The 27,971-nt window shown below is 41.8% G+C and overlaps 1 protein-coding gene across 1 annotated transcript in view; it reads left to right on the top strand.

Annotated features, from left to right (window-relative positions):
• Nucleotides 1-23,639, top strand: part of pnp6 (purine nucleoside phosphorylase 6) — an 87,879-nt gene extending 64,240 nt beyond the window's left edge. Inside the window, exons 4-7 of the mRNA XM_039763069.1 lie at nucleotides 8,540-8,715; nucleotides 8,803-8,993; nucleotides 14,831-15,034; nucleotides 23,330-23,639. Coding sequence (XP_039619003.1) covers nucleotides 8,540-8,715; nucleotides 8,803-8,993; nucleotides 14,831-15,030 — 567 coding nt within the window. The 3' untranslated portion in view covers nucleotides 15,031-15,034; nucleotides 23,330-23,639. The remainder of the gene's footprint in view (nucleotides 1-8,539; nucleotides 8,716-8,802; nucleotides 8,994-14,830; nucleotides 15,035-23,329) is intronic.
• Nucleotides 23,640-27,971: the final 4,332 nt, after the last annotated feature.

The following is a 27,971-nucleotide window of genomic DNA, read 5'->3' as shown; positions in this document are numbered from 1 at the left end:
AGGTGTGTCCTACTAATGCAGTGATGTTGCAGTCAGTTATTTTATGTTTCATGTTTGCAATTGATTTAGATCACTCAGTTGAGATCTGCTTTCACTTTCACATTAAAGTCTTTTTTTTTTCCTGTTGATCTGTGTCACTGAAACTAATTTAGCAATAAACTAGGGAAACTTCCATGGGGAGAATATTTTTATTGGCACTGTACATGCATTGTGACTACTAAGAACAGTCTTGAGCAGAATCTATACCCAGAATAGTGAGTGATTGTGATTTGGGATTGTGGTGAGCCCACAATCCCAAATAAAAGGGCAAAAGAAAGATCTGTACAGGAGTGTATAACAGGAAGACAGCTATCAGGGAAATACAAAAGGAAAACAGCAAACACTACATCCTATGGGCCTAGCAGGAATCTCCAACTTTCCGTCTCTAATTTGGGTGTTCTTCCACATCAGACAAACTCTTGCTACCATCTTCCTCCTGAGACTGACCTATACATGTGAGGGTCTAGAGCTGAGATGTCAAACATCAAGTCCTGGAGGTTTTCATTCTAACAATCTTCTTAATTAGTGACCAGTTTTTTCTGCTAATTAATTTCTTTTGTCTTAGTTTTAACTAACTTGACTCAGGCCCATAAGTCGTATCTTTTTCGTTAATTAGCAGCCAAACAATAATGAGACACAAAATGACCAGCTTACCTGTGCCCATCACACAATATCTGAAAATAACGAAAAGCAAACATCTCAGTAAGGTTGATCTCTCAGCTCACCAAAACATTTTGATGTTGTTCTTTGGAAAAAAAAATAGAAAATCAACAGTTTTGGAAATGTTTAATTACCAGCAAGAATTGGCGTCTCATTAAGAAACTGGTTGGAATGAAATTGGTTGGAGTTTGAAGCCCCAATTTAGTTGGTTACCTGTCAGCTCGTTTCACATCTCATCTCTGTTTGGCTGTCATTTAATGAAGAAAAGAATCAATTGAAAGGACTGACTCCTTAATAACAAGAGCTTTAAAAAGGAAAGGAAATGGAGTTAATTAGCATTGAAACCTGGTCACTGATAGGAAAAGGGTTAGAATGAAAACCTCCACGCCTGGAGTTCGACACCCGTGGTCTAGAGGTTTAAAGCCTGTCTTGAACACACTTATATTGTACATGAGAAGCACTTCCAGGTTAGGCAGAACCCCATAAAACCAATGAGGCCACCTCCCTGGAGCCTCAAGCATCACCACCATTGGGGCATACGACAGTTAGCTATTAGCTAAACAAATGAGCCTGATGGACTAAAATGTCAAATTTCATATGTTCTTATGAGTTTATCTGTCTCGACTACAACTCCCTGGCATTCCCAAGGAAGTTATCATTTCAGGCACATCAGATTGTGGCTGCCCTCTCTCAAACTGGGGGACTGAACTAAATAACATCTCTCATTCCCAGGATTCATTCCCCTACTTGCCTCCTAAATTTCTTGTGCGAGTTAAAATGTATGTAAACAGAGCAAATATATAAAAGGTAAAATATATATTTAAATTAAGCTATTGTAACATAGTAGAATGTAAAAGTAATTTGCACCTCAAAGTTTGTAGATCATGATACCTCTGTTTCTTACAATCAGCTTTTTTTTACACTAATGATAGCTAATACAAGCTGTTGAGATTTTATACCATTAGAACAATCTCGACGAGAACAGGCCATTACACCCAATAAACCCCACCAGTCCTATCCACTGAATCCTTCTAAACTAACGTCAGGTCTAGTGTTGAAAGTCCCTAAAGTCCTGCTATCTATCACATTACTTGGTAGCTTATTCTACATGTGCTGTGTCAGAAACGGACCAGTTCACTGTTAACATACCTCATGAGTAGCATTTATAGGGTGACATTATTTAGAGTGGGAAACATCTAAACTATGATTTTATCACATGGATTCCACCTTTGGCTCAACTTGTTCAGGCATTTGCTTTCCACACAACACAAAGGGCGCAGACCTGGGTGATTGGAGAAGGGACTCCTGTCTGAATTAAGAGAACACAGGGAATGTGTTAGAAGAATTTGGCCTCAGACATATTCAAGGCCGCCCATGACTCAACCTTAAGAGGACAAAACAAAATCCTTCCAAGCCCTTTGTGGTAAATATTAAGAGAAGCAGATTTATCTCAGTCATCTATAAGATTATAATTAATGACATGATTAAAAATGACTGTCTGAAGAATGTTTTTATTATTCCATTGTAAATAGAAAAATAAAATCTTCACCGCATATAAATTAGCGCTTCTAGGGTGATGAAACGATTATCATTAAAAAAACGGATATGGAACGGTGCCAAGAAACAGGATTTGCTCTTCCATATTTTTTAAATTTAATCTCTGTCATTTTTTACAAGTTTGGCTTCCTTCCTTGTCGCTTCCACTTTAATCTCTTTGTTCTTCTGGAGTATCTGAACCTGTTCTGCTCCCAGCAATTATGTGTTTGTTTATTTTCTCCCCCTCCAGTAGGTCTTCTAAAAATAAACTTTTTTTTTTCTTATCTGAATTTGTGATTCTTACTTTGCAAAACATTTTAGATCATGAAGGACCACCTTCGACTTTGTATGACACTATATACAAGGGGTATGGCTGTGTGCAATTAAACAATCTCATATGTAATACAGGCCTTTATGATAGACAGGGCAGGGTCATGGAGCAGCAGGAGCCTATCCAGCAATCACTGGGCACAAGGCAGCAGCAGCACCTGCACTGGGCATCAGTCTATCACAGGGTGAACACACAGACACACTAGGGCCAGTTTGGCAATATCAGTCCAGCTAACCTGCATGTCCTTGGACTGTGGGAGGAAACCAGAGCACCTGGAAGACATGGGGAGAACATGCAAAATCGACGCACTGTTGCTGCACCACCATGCCACCCTTTTAATACATTTGTACACAGCTCCTCAAACACCCAAATACAACAGGCAGAGACACAAGTTTGCCCAGTACACACAGTTTTATTCCCCACAGCACCATACCAAGACCCACAGTCCATAAGCTCAATACAGTAGTTGGTCTTTTCTTCTTCTTTTGTATTTCTCCCTCTTTGTCCTTTCCACCTCCACTCCTCCTCCTCCCATAAGCGTCGTCCTCTCTCTCTTGACTCTGGCTCCCAGAATGAATGCTGGTGGCTTCCTTTATGCTGCACTTTGGAGTGCTCCGGGGGGCTCGTTAGCAAGGTCTGGAATCACTCCCAGGTGTGTTGAAAGCCCAAAGTAGTGCTCTACAGCTTCCACAGCTCCTCCTGGTGGCAGAAGGGCTGAACTAACAAATACCAACCCCTATACAGCCCTGTGGGAATCCTAGGTGTTGCTGAAACCCAGGGGGGCTGCTAAGTAGTAGTTTTGATGAGGTGGCACTCTTCCTTTAAAGAGGCATCCAGGCCAGGTAAGGATGCCGGCTGTCCCCCACTATATATATACAGTAATCCCTCCTCGATCGCGGGGGTTGCGTTCCAGACCCCCCCGCGATAGGTGAAAATCCGCGAAGAAGAAACCATATGTTTGTATGGTTATTTTTATATATTTTAAGCCCTTATAAACTCTCCAACCCTTTTAACATTATTAGAGCCCTCTAGACATGAAATAACACCCTTTAGCCAAACGTTTAAACTGTGCTCCATGACAAGACAGAGATGACAGTTCTTTCTCACAATTAAAAGAATGCAAATATATCTTATCTTCAAAAGAGCACCGTCAGGAGCAGAGAATGTCAGAGAGAACGCTCGCTAAGAAAAGCAAACAATCAAAAAATCAATACTTGCTTTTAAGTATACAGAAGCACCGCGATAAAGCGGCATTTTGTAGAGGAGCGTCCGTGTCCTCTGTGCAAACAGCCCCTCTGCTCACACCCCCTCCGTCAGTCAGAGAGAGTGAAAGATAGAGAGAAGCAAACAAGCACAGCGCGGGAAGCATATCTTATAGCATTGAGGAGTTTTAGTTAATATGTAATACATGCTCTGATTGGGTAGCTTCTAAGCCATCCGCCAATAGCGTCCCTTGTATGAAATCAACTGGGCAATCAAACTGAGGAAGCATGTAACCTAAATTAAAAGACCCATTGTCCGCAGAAAGCGGCGAACCAGCGAAAAATCCATGATATATATTTAGATATGCTTACATTTAAAATCCGCGATAGAGTGAAACCGCGAAAGTCAAAGCGCGATATAGCGAGGATTACTATATATATATATATATATATATATATATATATATATATATATATATATATATATATATATATATATATATATATATATGTATATATAAACTGCTCAAAAAAATGAAAGGAACACTTTGAAAACACATCAGATCTCAATGGGAAAAAGAAATCCTCCTGGATATCTATACTGATATAGACTGGGTAATGTGTTAGGAGCGAAAGGATGCCACATCGTTTGATGGAAATGAAAATGATCAACCTACAGAACCCTGAATTCAAAGACGCCCCAAAAATCAGAGTGAAAAAATTATGTGGCAGGCTAGTCCATTTTGCCAAAATTTAATTGCAGCAACTCAAAATTGTATGCAGCACTTTGTATGGCCCTTGTGTTCTTGTATACATGCCTGACAACATCGGTGCCTGCTTCTAATGAGATGAAAGATGGTGTTGTGGGGGATCTCCTCCCAGATCTGGACCAGGGCATCACTGAGCTCCTGGACAGTCTGAGGTGCAACCTGGTGGCATTGGATGGACCAAAACATAATGTCCCAGAGGTGTTCTATTGGATTTAGGTCAGGAAAGTGTGGTGGCCAATCAATGGTATCAATTCCTTCATCCTCCAGGAACTGCCTGCATACTCTCACCACATGAGGCCAGGAATTATCGTGCACCAGGAGCCACTGTACCAGCATAGGGTCTGACAATGGGTCCAAGGATTTCATCCTGATACCTAATGGCAGCCAAGGTGCCTTTGTCAAGCCTGTAGCGGTCTGTGTGACCCTCCATGGATATGCCTCCCCAGACAATCATTAACCCACCACCAAACTGCTCATGCTGAATGATGTTACAGGCAGCATAATGTTCTCCATGGCTTCTCCAGACCCTTTCACTTCTGTCACGTGCTCAGGGTGAACCTGCTCTCATCTGTAAAAGCACAGGGCACCAGTGGTGCATCTGCCAATTCTGGTATTCTATGGCGAATGCCAATCGAGCTGCATGCTGCTGGGCAGTGAGCTCAGGGCCCATTAGAGGACATGGGGCCCTTGGGTCACCCTCATGAAGTCTTTCTGGTTGTTTGGTCAGAGACATTCACACCAGTGGCCTGCTGGAGGTCATTTTGTAGGGCTCTGGCAGTGCTCATCCTGTTCCTCCTTGCCCAAAGGAGCAGATACTGGTCCTGCTGATGGGTTATGGACCTTCTATGGCCCTCTCCAGCTCTCCTAGAGTAACTGCTTGTCTCCTAGAATCTCCTCCATGCCCTTGAGACTGTGCAGGGAGACACAGCAAACCTTCTGGCAATGACACGTATTGATGTGCCATCCTGGAGAAGTTGGACTACCTGTGCAACCTCTGTAGGGTCCAGGTATCGCCTCATGCTACCAGTAGTGACACTGACTGTAGCCAAATGCAAAACTAGTGAAGAAACAGTCAGAAAAGATGAGGAGGGAAAAATGTCAGTGGCCTCCACCTGTTAAACCATTCCTGTTTTGGGGGTCATTTCATTGTTGCCCCTCTAGTGCATCTGTTGTTAATTTCATTAACACCACAGCAGCTGAAACTGATTAACAACCCCCTCTGCTACTTAACTGACCAGATTAATATCCCATAAGTTTCATTGACTTTATGCTATACTCTGATTAAAAAGTGTTCCTTTAATTCTTTTGAGCAGTGTATATATATATACAGTATATATGACAAATAATACAGAATGCATGACATTTGTTTTGCACTAACTGGAGCTCATCAGGTGTTATCACCTTTGCTTCGCTTTACAGGGATCTAACTTACCTCAGACATCAGCGCCTGAGGCAAGTACTCTTTGTATTATTTGGCAGACACTGTATCACATACAGTGCATCTGGAAAGTATTCACAGCGCATCACTTTTTCCACGTTTTGTTATGTTACAGCCTTATTCCAAAATGGATTAAATTAATTTTTTTCCTATGAATTCTACACACGACACCCCATAATGATAATGTGAAAAAAGTTTACTTGAGGTTTTTGCAAATTTACTAAAAATAAAAAAATTGATAAAGCACATGTACATAAGTATTCACAGCCTTTGCCATGAAGCTCAAAATTGAGCTCAGGTGCATCCTGTTTCACCTGATCATCCTTGAGATATTTAATTGGAGTCCACCTGTGGTAAATTCAGTTGATTGGACATGATTTGGAAAGGCACACACCTGTCTATATAAGGTCCCACAGTTGACAGTTCATGTCAGAGCACAAACCAAGGATGAAGTCAAAGGAATTGTTTGTAGACCTCCGAGACAGGATTGTCTCGATCCACAAATCTGGGGAAGGTGATAGAAACATTTCTGCTGCTTTGAAGGTCCCAATAAGCACAGTGGCCTCCATCATCCGTAAGTGGAAGAAGTTCGAAACCACCAGGACTCTTCCTAGAGCTGGCCGGCCATCTAAACTGACCGATCGGGGGAGAAGGGCCTTAGTCAGGGAGGAGACCAAGAACCCGATGGTCACTCTGTCAGAGCTCCAGAGGTCCTCTGTGGAGAGAGGAGAACCTTCCAGAAGGACAACCATCTCTGCAGCAATCCACCAATCAGGACTGTATGGTAGAGAGGCCAGATGGAAGCCACTCTTTAGTAAAAGGCACATGGCAGCCCGCCTGGAGTTTGGCAAAAGGCACCTGAAGGACTCTCAGACCATGAGAAACAAAATTCTCTGGTCTGATGAGACAAAAACTGAACTCTTTGGTGTGAATGCCAGGCAACATGTTTGGAGGAAACCAGGTACCGCTCATCACCAGGCCAATAGCATCCCTACAGTGAAGCATGGTGGTGGCATCATCATGCTGTTGGGATGTTTTTCAGCGCCAGAAACTGGGAGACTAGTCAGGATAAAGGGAAAGATGACTGCAGCAATGTACAGAGACATCCTGGATGAAAACCTGCTCCAGAGCGCTCTTGACCTCAGACTGAGGCGACGGTTCATCTTTCAGCAAGACAACAACCCTAAGAACACAGCCAAAATATCAAAGGAGTGGCTTCAGGACAACTCTGTGAATGTCCTTGAGTGGCCCAGCCAGAGACCAGACTTGAATCCAATTGAACATCTCTGGAGAGATCTTAAAATGGCTGTGCACCGACGCTTCCCATCCAACCTAATGGAGCTTGAGAGGTGCTGCAAAGAGGAATGGGCGAAACTGGCCAAGGATAGGTGTGCCAAACTTGTGGCATCATATTCAAAAAGACTTGAGGCTGTAATTGCTGCCAAAGGTGCATCGACAAAGTATTGAGCAAAGGCTGTGAATACTTAAGTACATGTGATTTCTCAGTTTTCTTATTTTTAATAAATTTGCAGAAACCTCACGTTGTCATTATGAGGTGTTGTGTGTAGAATTCTGAGGAAAAAATTTATTTAATCCATTTTGGAATAAGGCTGTAACATAACAAAATGTGGAAAAAGTGATGCGCAGTGAATACTTTCCGGATGCACTGTATCTATAAGCTGCGTCTCACAGCTGAAAGAATGTGGTGGATGTTTGCCGACTGGCAGACCAACGACAAGTGTTACCTGATAGGTAGCCACTTAATAATTGTGATTCAGACCTATATATATAGGTTTCACAGAATTTTTCCAGTCCAGTCAAGGTTATCATGTATTTGTCTTCTAGGATTTTTTCTTAGGTACTTCATTGTCCAGCCCACATGCTGAATATGTGTGTGAAACTTAAATACTATTAAATGTGAGGAGTGAGCACATGGGAGGGCCCTCTGATGGTCTGTTGTCCTCTCTGGTGATACTCTTCTTTGCCTTACAACGTTCATTGGGATTACTGTGTTTAAGAATGTTGTGTTAAAATTTGACACCTCAGTAACTAGTAAGAATAAGAAAAATAATTGTGCAAACAGTTCTTCTTATTAAGTCAGTCAGTCATTATCCAATCTGCTATATCCTATCACAGGGTCATGGGGGTCTGCTGGAGCCAATCCCAGCTAACACAGGGCGCAAGGCAGGAACAAATCCCTGGACAGGGTGCCAGCCTACCGCAGTCTTCTTATTAATTAAATCTATATTTAATGATTGTTATTTTTATTAAAGCTTCTAGGGGTTCATCAAACAAAAAATATTTTGGTGATTTTTAAAATTAAAGGTTCATTTTTTTTATTCTTCCATTATTCAAACTGTATTTTTTTTTCTTTAGTATTTTTAGTACTTTGATGTTGTATTGAACTACATGACCACCTTTCTAACTTTCTTATAAGTTGCTTACTTTTAAAATAAGGTTTTTTTTTAGAAGTGGCAAAAAGCTAATTGTATCATTATTTAGATTAATGAATGACCACTTTATATTTCCACTGGCACTTTCAAATTGTCCTTTTTTCTTTCAGGTCACCTTCCCAATCCGAGTCTTTCACCTTATTGGGGTCAAAACACTCATTGTGACCAATGCAGCTGGAGGAATAAATCGTAGCTTTAATGTTGGCGATATCATGCTCATTAAGGACCATCTCAATATAGCAGGCTTATCTGGCCAAAACCCTCTCTGTGGGCAGAATGATGAACGGTGAGGGTCTTCAAATTGAGAGCTAACACTTTTGAAGCGCCAGTGCTCTGTGTGGCATCATACTTAATGTTTTTCATTTTCATTCAGGTTTGGGATGCGATTCCCCTGTATGTCAGATGCCTATGACAAGCAGCTCCTCAGCTTGGCTTTAGAAACTGCAAAGGAGATGAACTATTTGAGTTTTATCCATCAAGGGGTATACTGCATGCTGGCCGGTCCAACCTATGAAACTATTGCAGAGTGCTGTATGCTCAAAACCTTGGGAGCAGATGCAGTTGGTAAGGCTGGAGATGAGTCATTTATCATCTTGCAAAAAAAGACCACAATTTGAATGAATAGAAAGTAAAATGTTAAGCAATTAATTGTGAAAAATATTCAAACTAGTCCACGACAGTCACAGTATAGTAATGTATACCATGGTTAAGTGAAAAACTGAACCTCATATTAAACCAGCATTGCTTGATGTCTGATTAGGTTAGTACAGGGGTGTTTAAAGTCAGTCCTCGAGGGCCGTAGTGACCCCAGGTTTTTGTTCCAACCCAGCTACTTAATTAGAAAACAATCCTTGCCAATAATTTCATTTCCTGCCTTGTTAGTGCTTTAACTCTGCCATGTCAACTCATTCCTATAGCCTAGATTTTTTTTTTCCTTTATAAGAATATCATCCAAATGATTTGAAGTCTGAAACGGATGAGTAATTCTCAGTCCTTCACTTTCTTCTCTTCACTTTCCTTTCAAGTGTTTAATTAAATTAAATAGTGCACGATAAATACAAGCAAGTGTAGAAGGAAACAGGCTAAATGGAGAAATGCTGGTTTCTTTTGTCATTTGCATCTTATTGCTGATAAGGGGCAATTAAAAGCTGAGGATACAACTGTTTAAGACAATTAGAATGAAGCAGAAGTGTTACTTGAGCAATAGGTGCTTCTTATTAAACATGTGACCCTGTGTTCGGATTCAGCGGGTTAGAAAATGGATGGATGGATGGATGGATGGATGGATGGAACAAAAACCTGTAGCCACTGCGGCCCTCCAGGAATGACTTTGCCCACCTCTGGGTTAGTAGATATGCAGATGAAGGAGATGGTCCAAGGTGCTGTTTACAGCGATGCCTAAACATCAGCAGATTAAGGCCAGTTTGGATGGTCATATGATGCCCTGTGCAATGGCACCCTTGCACTGACTCAAGACTGTGGGCAGTTGGAGACGTAACCAAATGGATCAGTGGTTTAGTGAACCGAGACACCCACACAGATGATATAGCAAAAAAGTACCCATTAAACACAGTCCTGTGTCGTGCAATATATTTTTTTTTCATTTTATTGATTTTATTGTAATTATTCCATACAAATAGATCATTTTTTACAAAAATAGGATTGAAAACAAATCAACCCCCACCCCTGATAAAGAGAGCATGGCCAACAGAGTAAAACCCAATAAAAATACGTAAATTGATGAGTTTAATAAGCGGATAAAGATAAATGGAGAAGAAATAGAAATGGGAAGAGAATCTGCTTCCTCAGTGCTTTAAGACCTTAATCTAAAATGTTATTGATTAGATCCTGCCAGGCTTTGAAAAAGTTCTGCACAGATCCTCTAAGTGAGAATTAGATTTTTTCTGATTTCAAATAGTATAAAACATCAGTTACCCACTGACTTAAAAGAGGTGGACTAGGATTCTTCCAGTTGAACAAAATAAGTCTGCGTGCCAATATTGTAGTGAAGTCAATCACAGTTTGTTTGTCCTTCTCCACTTCTTAAAGAAGAAGAATCTGGAAGAACACCAAACACAGCTGTTAGTGGATTAGGAGGGATTACGACACACAGGCTCTCTAATAGGCATTTAAAGATTTTGGTCCAGAATGATGTTAATTTGGTGCAGATCCAGAACATGTGACCCAGTGAGGCTGGAACTTGATTGCAGCGTTCGCAGGTTGGGTCGTGCCCTAGAAACATTTTGGACAGTTTTAAGCGAGACAGATGTGCTCAATATATAATTTTAAGCTGAATAATTGTATGCTTTGTGCATTTGGAGCTCGAGTGAATTCTCTGCATTGCTACCTTCGACTCCTTTTCTGATATGTTGAGTGAGAGATCCTTTTCCCACTATCCTCTTGGATCTTTGAAAGAGAGGGACTGTAAAATGGTTTTATATATTGCAGAAATGCTGTCTGAGTCCTCGAAATGGAGTAATATTTTTTTCAGCATAGAGGAAAGTGGGAGATGAGGAAAATCAGGCAGGTTCTGTTTAACAAAATTTCTAATTTGAAGATAGTGAAATAAATGTGTTGCTGGAAAGTTAAATTTGGAATGTAATTGTTCATAGGATGCAAAGACATTGTCTATGTATAGATCTCTAAGTGATTTAATCCCAAATGTTTTCCAGATATTAAAAACTGCATATGTTTGCGAGGGCTGAAAAAGGTGGTTCTCGTGCAGAGGTGCCACAGATAAAAGCTTCTCCATCTTAATATACAGTACTTCCCTTCATTGGTTCCATATTCTGAGTGAGTGAAGCACAATTGGGTTATTAGTATATTGGCAATAATTTACATTTATAGGGGCACAAAGAAGTGAATATAAAGAAGTACTGCAGGATTTTATTTCTATTGTGGACCAAGCCAGTGTGTGTTCATCTATTTGTATCCATGTCCAAGTTTTTATAGTTTGTATGTTTACTGCCCCGTAATAAAACAGAAAATTAGGTAGAGCCATGCCACCTTCCGCTTTAGGTCTTTGTAGGGTAGCTCTTTGGATACGTGGATGTTTTCAATTCCAAATAAATGAGGCTATGGTTGAATCAAATTGCTTAGTAAATGATTTATTAATGTATATTGGAATATTTTGAAATAAAAAGAGAAGCTTAGGAAGGATATTCATCTTAATAACATTAATTCTTCCAGGTAGTGTGAGATGAAGGGTTGACCATTGTGAACTTTGACCCGGACACAGACAGACGGACATCATATTTTCACCCAACACACCGTTTATTGTACAACTATTTACAAAAGTCACGTGCTCACAAAACCCCAGTGCTTCCAGCAGCGATCCCCCAAAGTCCAGGCTCACAGTCCTTTGTGCCGCCTTCTCCTGGCCGCCTCCAGTCCTCGCTCCAGCTGTGTCTACTACCGCCCGACATCCACTGCTGACTGGAGGGGGCGGCCCCTTTTATAGGAACCAGGATGGGCTCCAGCTGCTTCCCGGCAATCAGTCCTAGCCACACCCCAGTGTGGCGGAAGTGCCGGCTGCGCACCCAGAAGCCATCCGAGTGTCCCCTGTCGTCTTCCCCCCAGCACTTCCTGGTGTGGCGTAAGTGCTGGGCTCCAGGGTTCCTCAGGCACCTGGGCGCCGCCTGGTGGTGGCCACGGGCCCCTACAGGGTTGGGCTTCCAAGCCCTCTACCCGTGGCCCCCAACATAGCCAGGACGGATGCCCCCTCGCGGTCTGGAGGAGGCACAAGCCCTCCTCTGGTCCTCCTGGGCATCCCGGCCAGGCTCCTGCCCCGGCCGGGGACCACACAGGATATTCCGGCATCGGGGCGCCGCCTGGCGGTGGCCACGGGTCCCTGCAGGGCTGGGCTTCCAAGTCCTGTACCCGAGGCCCCCAACCTAACCAGGACGGACGCCCCCTCGCGGTCTGGAGGAGGCACAAGCCCTCCTCTGGTCCTCCTGGATGGACCACACCATCTATAAAAGTCTTGCTTAATTTTTACCATACAGACGGCGAACTTTTGTTGATAAAGAGGTTTACATTTACTTGTGATGTTCACCCCTAGGTATTTAAATTGATCTGCAGTGATAAAAAGGGAAGGTGTCCAATCTAATATTGTATGCTTAAGAATTCACTGGGAAGAGCACACTTTTAATCATATTAATTCTGAGACCAGAAATTTTTGAAAATTCTGTAAGGTGATGTTAGGACTGCAGGCACAGTATTTTGTGGGTCTGATATATACAGTACCATATCATCTGCATATAGAGAAATTTTCTGCTCAAGTCCTTCTCTGATAATCCCCTTTATCTGATAAGCATTTTGACAGTGAGCTGCCGGTGGCTCAATGGCGATTGCAAAAACAAGACAAGAGGCATCCTTGTCTGGTACCATGTTGTAGTTTAAAGTAGTCTGAATTAATGTTGTTAATACAAACTGAAGCTTCTGGATTGGTATATAGTAGTTTGATCCATGCACAAATGTTCGGGCCAAACCCAAATTTCTCTAATATAATGTAGATAATAATATCTCTGGGATGTTTGACTTTGTGGGTGAATTTATTACATTAAACAGGCGTCGAAGATTGGAAGCTAAGTGTCGGCCTTTAATAAATCAAGTTTGATCTTGTGATATTACCAAAGGCAGCACTTTCTCCATCCTTCTAGCTAGGACTTTGGAGGGTATCTTAACATCATTATTCAGAAGTGAAATTGGTCTGTATGATGCACATTGTAATACGTCCCTATTTTGTTTAGGAAAGACGGTGATTAATTCTTGGTTTCTGTGAATGTTGCTAATAAAAGGGGAGCTAGCTGAGTGGAGAATTTCTTATAAAATTCAACAGGGTAGCCAGCAGGGCTTGCTGCTTTCCCACTCTGATGTGACTTTATGGCATCTAGTAATTCTGATAGAGCCAAAGGTTTTTCCAATTCCTCTGCACTAAGAGTATCTATTTGTGGTATCTGTAATGCATCCAGAAATACATTAGATTGTGTGTTGTCGTCTTTAAACTCAGTAGAATATAAGGATTAATAGTAGTCTCTAAATCTGTGCATTATATTTTTATGGTCAATGATTTTTTCACCGTTTGTGTTGGTGATTGCTGATATTGCATTGAGAACATGTGGCCGACCACAAAGTCAATCATCGAACTGAGGCCTAGGGTGTCCTGGTGCCAGGTGCACATATGGACATCCCTATGCCTGAATATGGTGTTCGTTATGGACAATCCATAATGAGCACAGAAGTCCAATAACAAAACACCACTCGGGTTCAGATCAGGGGGGCATTCCCCCCAATCACACCCTTCCAGGTCTCCCTGTCATTGCCCATGTGAGCATTGAAGTCTCCCAGCAGAACGAGGGAGTCCCCAGCAGGTGCGCCCTCTAGCACCCCATCCTGGGACTCCAAAAAGGGTGGGTACTCTAGACTGCTGTTCGGCACATACGCGCAAACAACAGTTTGGACTCGTCCCCCCGCTCGATGGCAGAGGGAGGCTGCCCTCTTGTCTACCGGGGTGAATCCCAATGAACAGGCTCCAAGTCAGAGGGCAATAAGTATGCCCACACCTGCTTGGCGCGTCTCACCGGGGGCAACTCCAGAGTGGTAGAAAGTTGAGCCCCTCTCAAGGAGACTGGTTCCAGAGTCCATTCTGTGCATCAAGGTGAGCCCGACTATATCTAGTTGGAACCTCTCAACCTCGCACATTAGCTCAGGCTCCTTCCCCCGTTCCAGAGTCCATTCTGTGCGTCAAGGTGAGCCCTACTATATCTAGTTGGAACCTCTCAACCTCGCACATTAGCTCAGGCTCCTTCCCCCCTTCAGAGAGGTGGTATTCCACGTCCCAAAAGCAAGCTTCTGTAGCTGAGGATCGGACTGCCATGGTCCCCACCTTCAGCCACCATCTGACTCAACACTGCACCCAACCTCCTTGGCCCCTCCTACAGGTGGTGAGCCCATGGGAAGGGGGACCCACATTGCCTCTTTGGGCTGTGCCCGGCCTCAGTAGTGTTTTACCAAAGGACATCATGGCTTTTGTTGGGTGGGGGCGAGGTATGGGAGATTAAAGATGTTATCTTTATGGTCTACCAGTGTTCCACACCTAGAGGGCACCACACGTCACTTAGGGTCTATTTCTTTGGCCTGAAGATGTAGCTATTGCTGCTCTCCTCATCACCTGATGTTAAGTTATAACATAGTACAATCTGTCAACTGTCTAGGAAGACATTGTGCTTACCAATTTCCTATGTTCAATCTGTATAGTAAGATGCATTATGGTGTTCTGGAAGTACCATTATATACATACACATATTCTGTGTTTCAGAAATGACGGGTTTGATTAATGCAATGATATTCACATTTCTCACTGCTCTCTTCTTTCTTCCTCAACTTTGTTTGTCACACAGGTATGAGCACCATCCCAGAGGTTATAGTGGCCAGACACTGTGGGTTGAGAGTATTTGGGCTCTCCCTGATTACCAATAAAGTGGTGATGGACTACGGGACCCAAGAAAAGGTTAACCATGAAGAAGTCCTTCAAACTTGCAAGCTGCGTGCTAAGGACCTACAAGCTTTTATCACAAAACTGGTTTCCAAGGTTGTCTAGTTGAGTAAGTTCTTTCTGCACTAAACTCCAGTTAGCAGAGTAATTGCCTTTTACAGGTCAAAGTAGATTTTATAGCTGTTTCCACAAGCCATTTCAGCTAGCCCTGAAAATTGTATTAACTGTATGGTTGTCCAAAATGCAAGTTCATTTCACATTGCTTCACATCACAACACGTCACCTCAGGTCACTTCACACTCAGTCTGTGTATTATAGTTGCTATACACTATGATGACCTGACCAGACCACCCTATCCCTAACTGTAGGGGACTAACAAGTCAGTCAAGTGATATAAACCTGACAGTGTGTCTTGAGTTTGCCCCTAAGTCTTAACTCTGTGAGCTGTTTGTACTTTGCATTTTAAGCACGTGCCCAAACCATATCATTTCGCTTGTTCTGGAGAAGCAGGGGTTCTGCTGTGGTCCTCCTATATTACTGACCACCTTATTCATTGAGAGAGAGAGCCCAGTTTCATCCTTATGGTCACCACACAGAACTTGTGAGGATAGTTGAGGATGCATGAATAAAGTGAAATCTTTGCCTTATAGCTCCCACTTCTTCACCATAATTCAACACAAAATTTTTAAAAATTCCACTACTGCACCAATCCTTTGGTCAATCTGATGACTGGCTCAGCCTTCACTTTTGAACAAATCCCTACCATGTTTGAATTCCTCTGTCTGGGGCAATTCCTTCTCTTAACTTATATGGAGCAATTTACTCTTTGCTGGAAGAAGGCCAGGATCTAAGATGTTGATGATACTAATTTCACTTCAACATTAATAAAACAGTGGATGTTTCACAGCCTGATGAGACTTTGAGAAGGTGAAGAAAAGGACACATATAAAATAACACAGGGTCCTCTGTTTACTGTCATATAAAAATGACAAACAGAGAAGAAAGCTTGTGCTTTGCTACACTGGTGTGCTTCTGTCACTCACTGGTCTTAGTTGGTGACAGAGTGCTTAGCATTCTGGGAAATGTTGTCTAGAGGGTGGATGAAGAGGTGAACTTAGCATTGTGTCAGAGGCAGCTTCAGAGATGGAGGAATATGAGACAGAGTTAAACCTTGGCATTCCCACAATGTCTCTCCCTGTTGTTTCCCACAAATCAGTCCCCAAAATAATCAGGATATGCTCTCATAATTGACAAGGACAACGGCATTTGAAAATAATAGAGGTGCCATCCTTATGATTCCCCAAACTCCATATTTTCTAACCTTTAAACATACCTTGATATCAAGACTCCCTATAGAGGCTCTGCCTTACAGCAAGCACACAAATGCATCTTTTGTTCTGCAAACATAAACTGATCAGCCATATCATTAAAATCACTTGCCTAATATTGTGTAGGTCTCACTTGTACCACCAACAGCTTTGACCCATTGATACACAGGACCTTCTGAAGGTGTCCTGTGGTATCTGCCAACCAAGATGTCACCAGCATATCTACTAATTTCTGTAGGTTGCAAGATGGGGCATTCATGGATTGGACTTGTTTTTTTCAGCACATCCAACAGGTGCATGATCAGATAGAGATCCAGGGATTTTGGAGGCTGAGCCAACACCTTGAACTCTTTCTCATGTTCCTCAACCCATTCCTAAACATATTTTGTGTGTGTCAGGGCACATTATCCTACTGAAAGAGGCCACTGTCATCAAGAAATACCGTTGCCATGAAGAGGTGTACATGGTCTGCAACAATGTTTATGTAGGTGGTACATGTCAAAGGAACGTCCACATGAATGCCAGGATCCAAGACTTGCCAGCAGGACTTTGCCCTCATCATAGTTCCTCTGCTGGCTTGTCTTCTTCCCATACTACATCCTGCTACCATCTCATCCCCAGGTAAACAATATACACTCACCTGGCCTTCTACATGATCTAAAAGAAAATATGAATCATCAGACAAGGCCACCTTCTTCCTTTGTTACATGGTCCAATTGTGATGCTCACATGCCCATTATATACGCTTTTGGTGGTGGACAAGCATTAGCATGGGCACTCTGTCAGCCTCATATGTAGCAAGCTGTGATGCACCGTATGTTCTGACACCTTTAAAGGCATTAAAGTTGTTAACAATTTGTGCTACAGTAGTTCCTCTGTGGGGTCAGACAAGATGGGATAGCCTTCGTTCCCATCAGTAAGCCTTGGGCACCCATGACACTGTTGCCAGTTTACTGGTTGTCGTTTCTTGAAACACTTTTGGTAGGTTCTAAGTGCGGCATACCAGGAGCACTCCACAAGACCTGCTGTTTTGGGGATGCTCTAATCCAGTCATCAAGCCAACACAATTTGGCCCTTGTCAAAGTCATTCAGATTACGCTTACCAATTTTTTCTGCTTCCAACACATCACCTTCAGGAAATGACTGCTTATATGCTGCCTAATATATTCTACCCCTTGACAGGTCCCATTATAATGAGATAATCAATGTTATTCACATTACCTGTCCCTGGTTTTAATGTTGCAGCTGATCAGTGTAAATGCCACATGGATCTTCACCGACTGTCATACACTTGTATCATTTTCTACAAGATACCATGTGGTAGTCAGAAACCTACTTTATTCACATCTCCAAAGTATATATACACACAGGATAAACAAAATCCCATGCCCATCAGCAGTCCATATGCTAGAATCTACATCATTCATTCTGAGGTTCAATCATGGTTTAGGGTCTTGGCTTCAAACCTCATCCTTTGTTTTTTCAGGATTGCTGAAAAATCTGCTAAAGGCAAGGTTCACTATAGTTAATGATGTTTCTCATTTTAAAGCTTCCAGGTAATCTATCTCACTACAATGTGTTGAGCTCAGGTAGAAGTTCTGTCCTTTTAAGAAGGCATGTTAAGGGTGTGATGAAGAGAGGGAGATGCCAATCTGCTGTCTTTAAGTTTGAAGAGAACTTTGACATTTTGGGGTCCTCTTAGATTGATTGGATGCTGATCCTAGCTATTACTGCATTAATTGGGAATTAGGTGTAAAAAGATGTACACGTAAGGGGGCTGTCTTTTAAGGAATTCAGAATGCATGTTTTGTTAAGCTTGATATTATAAAGATCCTGTGAAGCTCGTCTTTTTCTTCTGAGTGTCACTAGATTAGGAATGATTATAAGAGATAGCTCAGCATTTCAAAAAGTAAAAAGGATGATTTAAATTTCTACTCATGGCCAGGGACATCACTTATAACTTGAAGAGCTCACTTATTGTATAACTTGAAATCAGGGATATTGAACTTCTCTTCAGGTGCTGAAATGCTTTCATTTTACAGAAAAAATGACGCATCAGACAGGAACCAGCCTTGACACCAATCTATTACAAGGCACACTCCTGAACACTCCCATACTCAGTCATACTGGTCTAATTTAGGGCTACTAGCCTGCCTAACTCACACCAATATGGAAGGAAACCAAAATAATAATTGACAATCTATGCATAAATGTGTGAACATGCTGGCTCCACACAGATCATCACAGCACCAGCATCTGAAGCTGGGGTTGTCAGTGATAACCATTGTGCCAAACTGATAGCCTCTTTAAATAAAGTTTAATTTATACAATTCTGTCCAAACTCTTAGGTACCCTAGATTTGTTACAATATATCTTCTAGTAGTGGCTGGCTTCTTATTGACGTCCATTTCCAATAAACGCCGGGTTTGAAGAGATGTTGCGACAAATAGACGCCGGTCTCCAATAGTAGCCGGTCTCCTTTAAGCGCCGGTCTGTAGTAAATGCTGATCTCCAATGACCCACCGCCTTTTTCGTACGCTAATCCTCTTTTCGTATCACCTGGGCTACCGCCCTCCTGCAGTGAATCATACGGTAAGTACCTTTTCGTGTCAAAAATGATTTGTCGTTGGATGCTAGAGTCAAAAAGAAATTTCTTTGTGTACATTTTGCCCTTTCGTCTCCATGTCAATCATAACACCACAGGGAGGGCAGAGGTGGCGGGAAAAACATGAAAATGCCATCTTCGACACGTTAATCCTCTCCTTTGACCAGGGAAGAAGGGGCTGTGTGGTGGCTGGACAGACAGTACATGATCACGTGAAAAACACTGTGCCCTCTTCCTCGGTGACCTGTTAACCTTTACCTCCACTGACACTTTTGCCTTCAGAAGGCTCGTGCGGGTGTCTGTTCGTGTCACTGTGTTCTTGTGGACCTGTGTTTGTAGTTTGAGTGATGGGAAGGAAATGGTCATTTGATTTAGCATTCAAACTCTGTGCGGTAACATACGCAAAAGAACATTCAGGCGAAGAAGCTGCACGACATTTTGGGGTGGATCCAAAACGTATCCGAAAATGCCGCAAGCAGATGACTGATATTGAGAAAACAGCGGCAGAAAAAGGTGCCAGAAGTAAATGATTGCCTTGTGGAGGAGCTAATAAAGTGAGCGAAGAATTAGATGAACTGGTGTCAACATGGATTATTGAACAAAGACTGAAAGGTGCGCATGTCTCCAGGAAAATGGTCCGCATGAAAGCGAAGAGGATTTTTAATACGGAGATTGATGATGCTTCAAAAGGAAAAGAAACGTTCGTAGCCAGTGCTGGCTTGCCTGACAAATTTATGAAACGCCATCATTTATTGCTCCATCGGAAGACATCCTTGGCACAGAAGGATCCAGAACAAGTTATTGACAAGCTTGTCTCTTTTGTGTTGTGGGTTGCCAATCAGCGAACTGCAGATGGAGTTAAGGACGGCGAAATCATTGGAATGGACGAGACATCTGCTTGGTTCGACATGCCTGGTTCTACAACAGTCGAACCAACTGGCAATAGGAGTTTTACATTAAAAACTTCTGGTAACGAGAAATCTCATTTCACTGTCACATTGGCAGCGAAAGCAGATGGCACAAAATTGATGCCGTTTATTGTATTTCGGGGTGCAAAGCAAGAAGTGGCAAGACTACAGGATGTCCAAGAAGCTGTGGTAGCGACCAATGGATGGATGAATCAGGAATTAACAATAATGGGGTTGCAGAAAGTTTGCTGTGTTTTCTGTTTCCGAAAGAGACTTCTTGTCTGGGACGCTTACCGCTGTCACATCAGTGAGGAAATGAAACAAGAACTGAAGAAATATAAAATGTCAACAGCAGTTATCCCTGGTGGTTGCACCAAGTACGTCCAATCTGCTGATGTTGCTTAGAACAAGTCTCTCAAAGACAAGCTTCGAGAGTTGTATGATAATTGGATGGCAGGGGAAGAAGATAAGGAGAAAATTTGGCAGAAATTTGAAAGCGCCGGCACTACGTTTGTTAGTAACGTGAATAATATCAGCTTGGCAAGAAATCGACCCAGAAATGATAAGAAAATCTTTTAAGGAGGGCCAGCCATGCCATGCTGTGAGTGCAAAACTGATTACTGCGCGACAACAAGCAATGGGAGTACCTGTATTGCCATCAGAAGAAGAGGAAGATGAAGAAGAACTCGCAAATAATGAAGCAATCATTAGCGATTCAGACGACGAGTAGATGGTAAGTACTGTACTTGATTGTATCTTGTCCAATCTCATGTCGTAATGTATACATATTTGCGTGAGTTTGGAGCTTATTGCATTTCCTTATGTTCCGCAGGGGACTTGTCGGGCTGATGAGCGCTTTCGTGTGAAATTCAGACTGGTGCAGGCCAGTGCTGGTGGCATCATTGGCAAGAAAGTTGACGTCTACCGTACCTGTTTTTCATGCTTACGGTAGTATTGTATACTGCTTTAATAAGACCGTACTGCTGTACTGATAATTTCATTAAATCCTGAAATGTTCATCCGGTGTTGTTGCCTACATTTTGTGGCCGTAAATACGGTAACATACCGTATTTTACTGCCAAATGAACTCCGTTTAACCATCACCATTCCGTCTGCGAGGCGAATAATAGCCGTTCTCTTTTAAACGTCCGAATAATTTTTGAATCAACGCCGGGGCTACTTTTGGAAGATATACGGTATATACATTTTACCTTAGATGTTTTTGTCTTCTACATTAATGTGTCAGTAAAAAGGAGTAAATTGCAGATGTCTAAACATTAATTTTCCAGAAAATTAAATGTTTCAGAGAACATACCATATTAATAGATCCCTTTTTAGATAAGAACTTGATTACTTGCGTGCATCTCCAGCCCGCTGCATGATTAAACAAAGATAACAAACGAGAGATAATGATCAATGACATAATGAGTTGATCCAAACCAAACTGCTAAACTGAAATAGAAAGAGGTGTGGAAGGACTCAAACTGGGCAAAGAATGGCCAAACTAAAAGGTGAGAGTGTGGAAGATTTGACACCTAAATTTCTAATCATCAATTTCTACACAATGGTACAAGTGAGCGTATCAACAAGACTCAAGGTTGTCATTTTGCATCAACAAAGTACTTCCCAATCAGTCGGGAGTTTCAGGATGTGCCATGTAACATCTTCTGAAAAAGCACAAGGAAATGGACAAGTTGGAGGAACAGAAACACAGAGGTTGGACACAAAAACTGAATGCAGCATATGAGAAATACAGAAAGTGATGTCCCTTCCAAATCAATAGAAGTGTAGCACAGCTATCAATTGTAAACTCGCTGAAACAACTGGAACCCAAGTACACCCTTATACAGTTTGGAGAAGTCTTGTCAGAAGTGATCTTCAGGGAAGAGTTGCTTCTAAACAGCCATTCCTCATTACTGGAAACAAATATTGCACAGAAACACAAGTACTGGGCTCATGGATAATAACTGAACTGATGAGCCAATATTTAAAATTTTTGTTTGTCTGTACAAGAGATAGAGAGAGCACCATGGATGAGTGTCTGCAGTCATCAGAAAGCATGGATGAAGTTCACTTCAGAGTTGAGGCTATAATTCTGCAAAAGGTGGTCTTAGAATGAATCAAAATCCTTAATGCTGAGAAGTGCTGAGCAGATTCTTGTCCATCACACAATACCATCAGAGAGGTGTCTGACTGGTCCCCACTTCATTCTGCAGCAGAACAATTACCTCAAATACATAAAGATCAAAATGAAGAACAAGAAGTTCTACAACATATGACTAGTCCTCCCCAGAATTCAGATGTCAAGGCTGCCTGGGATTACCTGGGGAGACAGAAGCAAAAGAGACAACTAAAATGTGCAGAAGAATTGGGTGATGTTTGGAGCAAATGAGCAGGCGCATTTCTTTTATATGTTCATACCAGTGCACTTACAGTAAGATAAAGTGTTAAAAGTACAAGTCTGAAGTCTATTCTAGCAGCATTGCTTGCAAGGCAGGAAACATCCCTGGACAGGGTGACAGTCCATTGCAAAATAATCTTCTAGATACACACACTTGGGGCCAAGTTTTGAATTGGCTTAACATTCAAATCTTTAGCCATATGAGACAGAAATTAGAGTACTTGGAGAAAAATATATGCGGTGTCACACATGTGCGCATGGCCTCTATGACATCACTTCCGGTCCAGAAGATGCACCTTCTGGTCACGAGGCCTATGACGTCATATCTGGTTCTGGTCATAATTACCTCACTTTCTCTGCCACACTTTAAACACCCACCATCTCAACCTCACCAGCTGATTCTGTTTTGGACTCGAACCTGTACACATCTATACTGAAAACTCTTCCATTTGCAGCCAGGAAAAATTATATGGGTGGCTGCCCTGAATCTTTTTTGTGGCTCTTGTTTCATCTTTGACAGCGGGCATGGAGACAACATGCAAATTCCACATAGGCTACAACTAGACACCATATTCTATGAATACACAACAAACCACTCTGCATCCCCTGCTGTGCTGTCCATCGAATGTATACTTCAGTGTACTAATGATTTCTTTGCATTGTATGCCTCGTTCCTCAAAGCTATTTGTTTTCTAAGTGATCTCTGCTTAAGTGTTACAGCTCCATGTATAGTACAAGTATAAATTAATTAGCATTTGTTATTAGCAAATGGGACAGGATCCTGTAATCAGGAGGCTAGATCTGAAGGGCACATATGAAGTAAGAATCACTGGGTCAGGCGCATCTGCCAGAAGTTCTGTTAATAGGTTTTGAAATATTAGGTGACAATGCCTACCATCATTACCTCAAATTGTATTTTTGTTCCTGTCCAGTATATTCCAGTATACAGAGTATCTTATTTAAGTCACATTTAGAGAATATTCATGTGGAAAGGTGCTATATAAAGTGAGCTATACTTGAAGCAGATGGTGGCTAGATGGGCTGAATACTTTCCTCTCATTTTGAAAGTTTTTGCAAGAAAATAATTCATTTGTGTGTATGTTGTTTTAGTCCTTTCAATAAAAATAATCTAATTCCAGATATTCCTCCTGTTTTCATTTAGGGTTTTGAAGAGACCAGAGGATGCTGAGAAAAAACAGCACTTTAATGGCATGCTTTTCATGAGCCTATTGACTACTGGACAAAGGACCAAGATGGCGGAGATCAAATAGGTTGGGTGTCTGGGTGGGTGAGGGGGTCCTGGAGGTACCTGCAATACATTTAGAAAATATTTCTTACGTGGACTAAATCACCTTGGTTTTATTTAGCAATACATTTAGTTTAGTTAGTATAGTTTAGCTTATGTGACAGATAGGGGGTGCTGTTGACCCCTGAACCCTCAGACAACATGCTCAGACACCAGGTAAAAGTCCCAATAATTGACTTTAATATTTTCAATTGTGCACAAAGCACCTCCACCTCCACTATACTTCCAATAATACACAATAATAATAATTAATAATACAATTCACAATTCTCCAATCCACCCAGCAGCTCAGTCACCCTTCCTCCCAACTCGGCTCTACTTGCTGGGGTTTCCCAGAGTCCTTTATAGTCCTTGACCCGTAAGTGCTTCTTTCCCTCAGTCCACATGATTTCATAACACTTCCGGGTCAGGCGAAAACTCCTTCTTTTCTTCATCCCGGAAGTACTTTGTTAATTCCATTCCCTTGATTAGAAAGTACTTCCGGGCTATAATAAAAATCCTTGTGCCTTCCTGCAGCGTCCCCTGGAGGCCCCCATGGTATCCAGCAGGGCTGTGATGTAAAACTCCACTGTCCATGATGCCCTGCTGGAACTCGGAGCACCTCCATGTTGCAAGAAGGGCTCCACCTGGCGGCGTGGGGGTATTGGCCGGGATGAACTGCCAGCCATATACCACGCTTGATACATCTTAGCTTTATTTTACAGTAAGTTAGTATAATTTTGCTTTCTTACCTGAATAAGTATAGTTGATACAACTTGGTTTTACTTTATTACTTTAGTGGCTACTGTTTTGTTTTATTATTTTTGTTAACAAATTGTAATACATGACCCAAACAAACTAAAATGATTGCAGTTATATTACATTTTACTAAAATGTTAAGGCAATGGGTTTTTACCCTCTTTGGTACTCTTTGTTGTACTAGTAGTCACACTGATATTAGCACCCCAGTAAGTTAGGTGTGGGTGCTTTGTTGAGCGTCCTACTTCCTTGTAGTAGCCATGAGAAGCCTCGAGGCCCATCACTCTCTAAGTGAATACATGTTCCCAGCAGATTTTACTTACATTTGCAGTCCATCTGTCAAAAAGATCCATCGATTGTACACCAGCGTGACTCTAACCTGCATTCACTACTCAACTACCCAATTCAGTGTTTTGCATTAGATATTTAAACATCAGCAAAATGCTAATCAACAAGTGTTTTATCATAAAAGTGTCTACAAAATGCACTTTAGCCTCCTAAGCTTCTTTTTTATTGGTGGACAAGTTAACTCTAGAAATGCCTGAATAATATTCTTTAGGTTACTAACCTTGTTTTACATGTACAGCCACAACAGCTACCTCTGAAATCCATAACAAATGCAGACTGCATGCTGCTGAGATCTGTTCTCAGTTTTTCACCCCTTGAGGGATTTAACACTGAACATCTGAGTACCTTAACAGTGGCAGGCTGCACACCAGTTTTCCATCACTGCAAGGGCTGCACCTCTGAATACCTTAACAAGACCAATTATGCTTACACTTTCCCCCATTGCTGAACCGCTCTAACAGGAGCTGACTACCATGAAAGAATTTTAAACAGTATACTTTAACTAAGACCAGGAGACCTCATGTATAACACCGTGTGTAGAACTCACACTATAACATGGCGTAAGCACAAAAGCGGGAATGTGCGTACGCACAGAAAAATCCAGAGGCAGGAACCTTTGCGTACGTAAACTTCCATGTACTTCCACTACATAAATCCCGGTCAGCGTGAAAAGTAACGCTTGTGCAAGCGCCTGCTGTCCCGCCCCAGCTCCTCCCAGAATTACGCCTCTTTGAATATGCAAATCAATATAAATAGCCCTTAAGCTCAGCCTTCTGTGAAAAGACAGCACAGGGGAAAATATAAAAATTTGTTGGTTTAAACAGTGGTATAATCAACTAAAAGAAGTTGATCGAGTGGCAATGTGTTGTAGAAACTCGAAAGCTCAAGTTCACAAAGTCGCACAGTGCCCGAAATAAAAAAAGAAGTTGTCAGATATCAAAGTCGCAGTGAAAAGGCGAGTCGTAGCCCACTGTCTCAGTGTCATTTAAAGCTTATTAGGGTACAGAGAAAAAAAAGGCACACAGAGGGAAAAATGCACGAAATGTCAACTTAAATCTCGCAATTTCCACTTTAATCACGTAGTTTATTTTGCCATTAAAGTAGAGCATCATAAACTTCATCTTTAAATCGTTTAATTTACTAGTTTCTCAAATCCCATCGTAACTAACGTAGCACCTTAAAGGCTTTGTTTTGTATTTGATCTTCTATGTGCTCTATGTGTGTGACTCACTACGTGCTTCTGCGCTTTCACTTTCTCCGACAGGACATAGAATCCTTTACATTCGTAATATTACAGCTCTGTGAAAATTAAAATACTGAGATGTATATGTGATATCTTTTTCATGATGATAAGAATGAAAGCATGTTATTAAACATGGAAACACGGTGGCGCAGTGACTGTGCGCGACCTTCGATGAAATTATTGCAGCAGTACTGTCTCTTTCAAACGTACTAACCTCCAATTCCTGTCCTTACGTTTCTTTCTCCAAATACCCAATCGCCACACAATCAGCTCTGTAATAGACGTTAAGCAATCTGTAAGCTTACAACGACGAGTCTTCAAAACTTATAAGGAACATTGAAATATCTTCATAGTACATGTTTAATTATTCAATCCGTCTATTCTTCCAGTGTCGCGCCAGCCCAGCAAGAATACAGCATGAGGTAGGATCAATCCTTGAACTAGCTAGCGCTGCGGCACCGTGTCCTTACTTGTATAATTATTAACAATACAGATGATTTAAATGAAGTTAAAGTTTTATCTGTATAATACAATAAACATATTTTCCTGCATTTCATCTTAAAAATGATATCGTCATCATATGTAAATACACGCTTTATAAAGTGGCTCAGGTTGTGCGATATTATAACTGTAGTGCAAGTTTACAGTGGGGTGATTGTACTTATAAGTACAAACAGTTCTACAAGGAGCACTTGATGGACTGATTGACTTTTTCTGAAGTGCGAGGTGCGTACAGGAAAGTCTCTGAAGCGTTTTGGCATGGCTGAGGCAGCGTGTGCTTGATGCTGTATCCCAATAATTCTCTTTCCGATCAGCTGCTGCTGTGATTCCCCACTCAGATACAGTGATATAAATACTCTGAGTGGTGCAGTGAGAGTAAAATGGAAAAAGATGATCCGCTGTGGCAACCCTTAAAGGGAGCAGCTGAAAGAAGAAAAAGAAGATGCAGCGAGAGTAACAACATTAAAGCAGTTATGGTATTTGGAATACTATGGCTATTCCCTGGACCATTATATTGTTACAGGTTAATTACAATCAGATGCCTTAAACTAATAAAAAATATGGGGTTAGTTTCAGTTTATTTATAAAGCCGCATCAGGAATGTGGATCTAAGAAAGAAAGGGTAACCACACATGAACAGTAGCACTGCTTTGATGATGGGTGCCGCCAGTCTGCAAAAAAGAGCGCAGAACTTGCGTACGACAGGGTATGAGCTTCTGTGGAAATGTACGTGGCTTTACGCCAAGTTTAGGTTTTATACATCGCGATTTGAATGTGGAAACATTCGTACGCAACATTTCTGTGCGTACACACCATTTATACATGAGGCCCCAGGAGTTTGCTCCTGCAGGTATCAGACCACTGTCTACTTCCAGTCTTTTACCTTAGAGAGGATTTAATCTGAATGAGCAGTTTGTTATATTATTCAGCCTCTTAACACTTATAATTTGGGTTAGGATCCTATTATAAGAATATTTCAGCCCCTCATCCTCTACAGTCAACAGCCCTCCAGTGGTTGTTAGTGTCAATAAACAAAAAGAAACCTAATATTTCAAAAACAAAACTTCTGGCAGATAATTCCCAAATTTTATTTCAATATAGACTTCAATATCGCCCCCTAATCACTTCGCTCACCAACCCCCAGGCCTGCGCAAGCCACTTCACGTCTCTGCCACTCACGTATGTGGATTTCAGCTTCATCCATCCATTATCCAACCCGCTATATCCTAACTACAGGGTCACAGGGGTCTTCCAGAGCCAATCCCAGCCCACCACAGGGCACACACACGCACACTAGGGACAATTTAGGATCGCCAATGCACCTAACCTGGGAGGAAACCAGAGCACCCGGAGGAGAGAACAGAGAGAACATGCAGACTCCACGCAGGGAGGACCTGGTAAGCGAACCCGGGTCTCCTAACTGCAAGGCAGCAGCGCTACCCTCTGCGCCGTCCTATTTCACTTTCAACAAATCTTTAAATTCTCGTGGATACACCTCTTCATTGGGAAGAAACACTACTTTTCCCTGATGGCAACACAAAATAGATGATCTACAAGTCTCTGACTTAAAGTTTAAAGCCAAACAATATCTACATACTTCTGTTATATCACCTATGTCCATATAGTTGATCTCTTTTCACTATTCCATTATTTCAAAGAGTAATAATT

This window comes from Polypterus senegalus, chromosome 9, assembly GCF_016835505.1.
Source record: "Polypterus senegalus isolate Bchr_013 chromosome 9, ASM1683550v1, whole genome shotgun sequence".
NCBI classification, from domain to species: Eukaryota; Metazoa; Chordata; class Cladistia; order Polypteriformes; family Polypteridae; genus Polypterus; species Polypterus senegalus.
The sequence above is the reverse complement of the archived record's forward strand: the minus strand, read 5'-3'. Positions and strand labels throughout refer to the sequence as shown.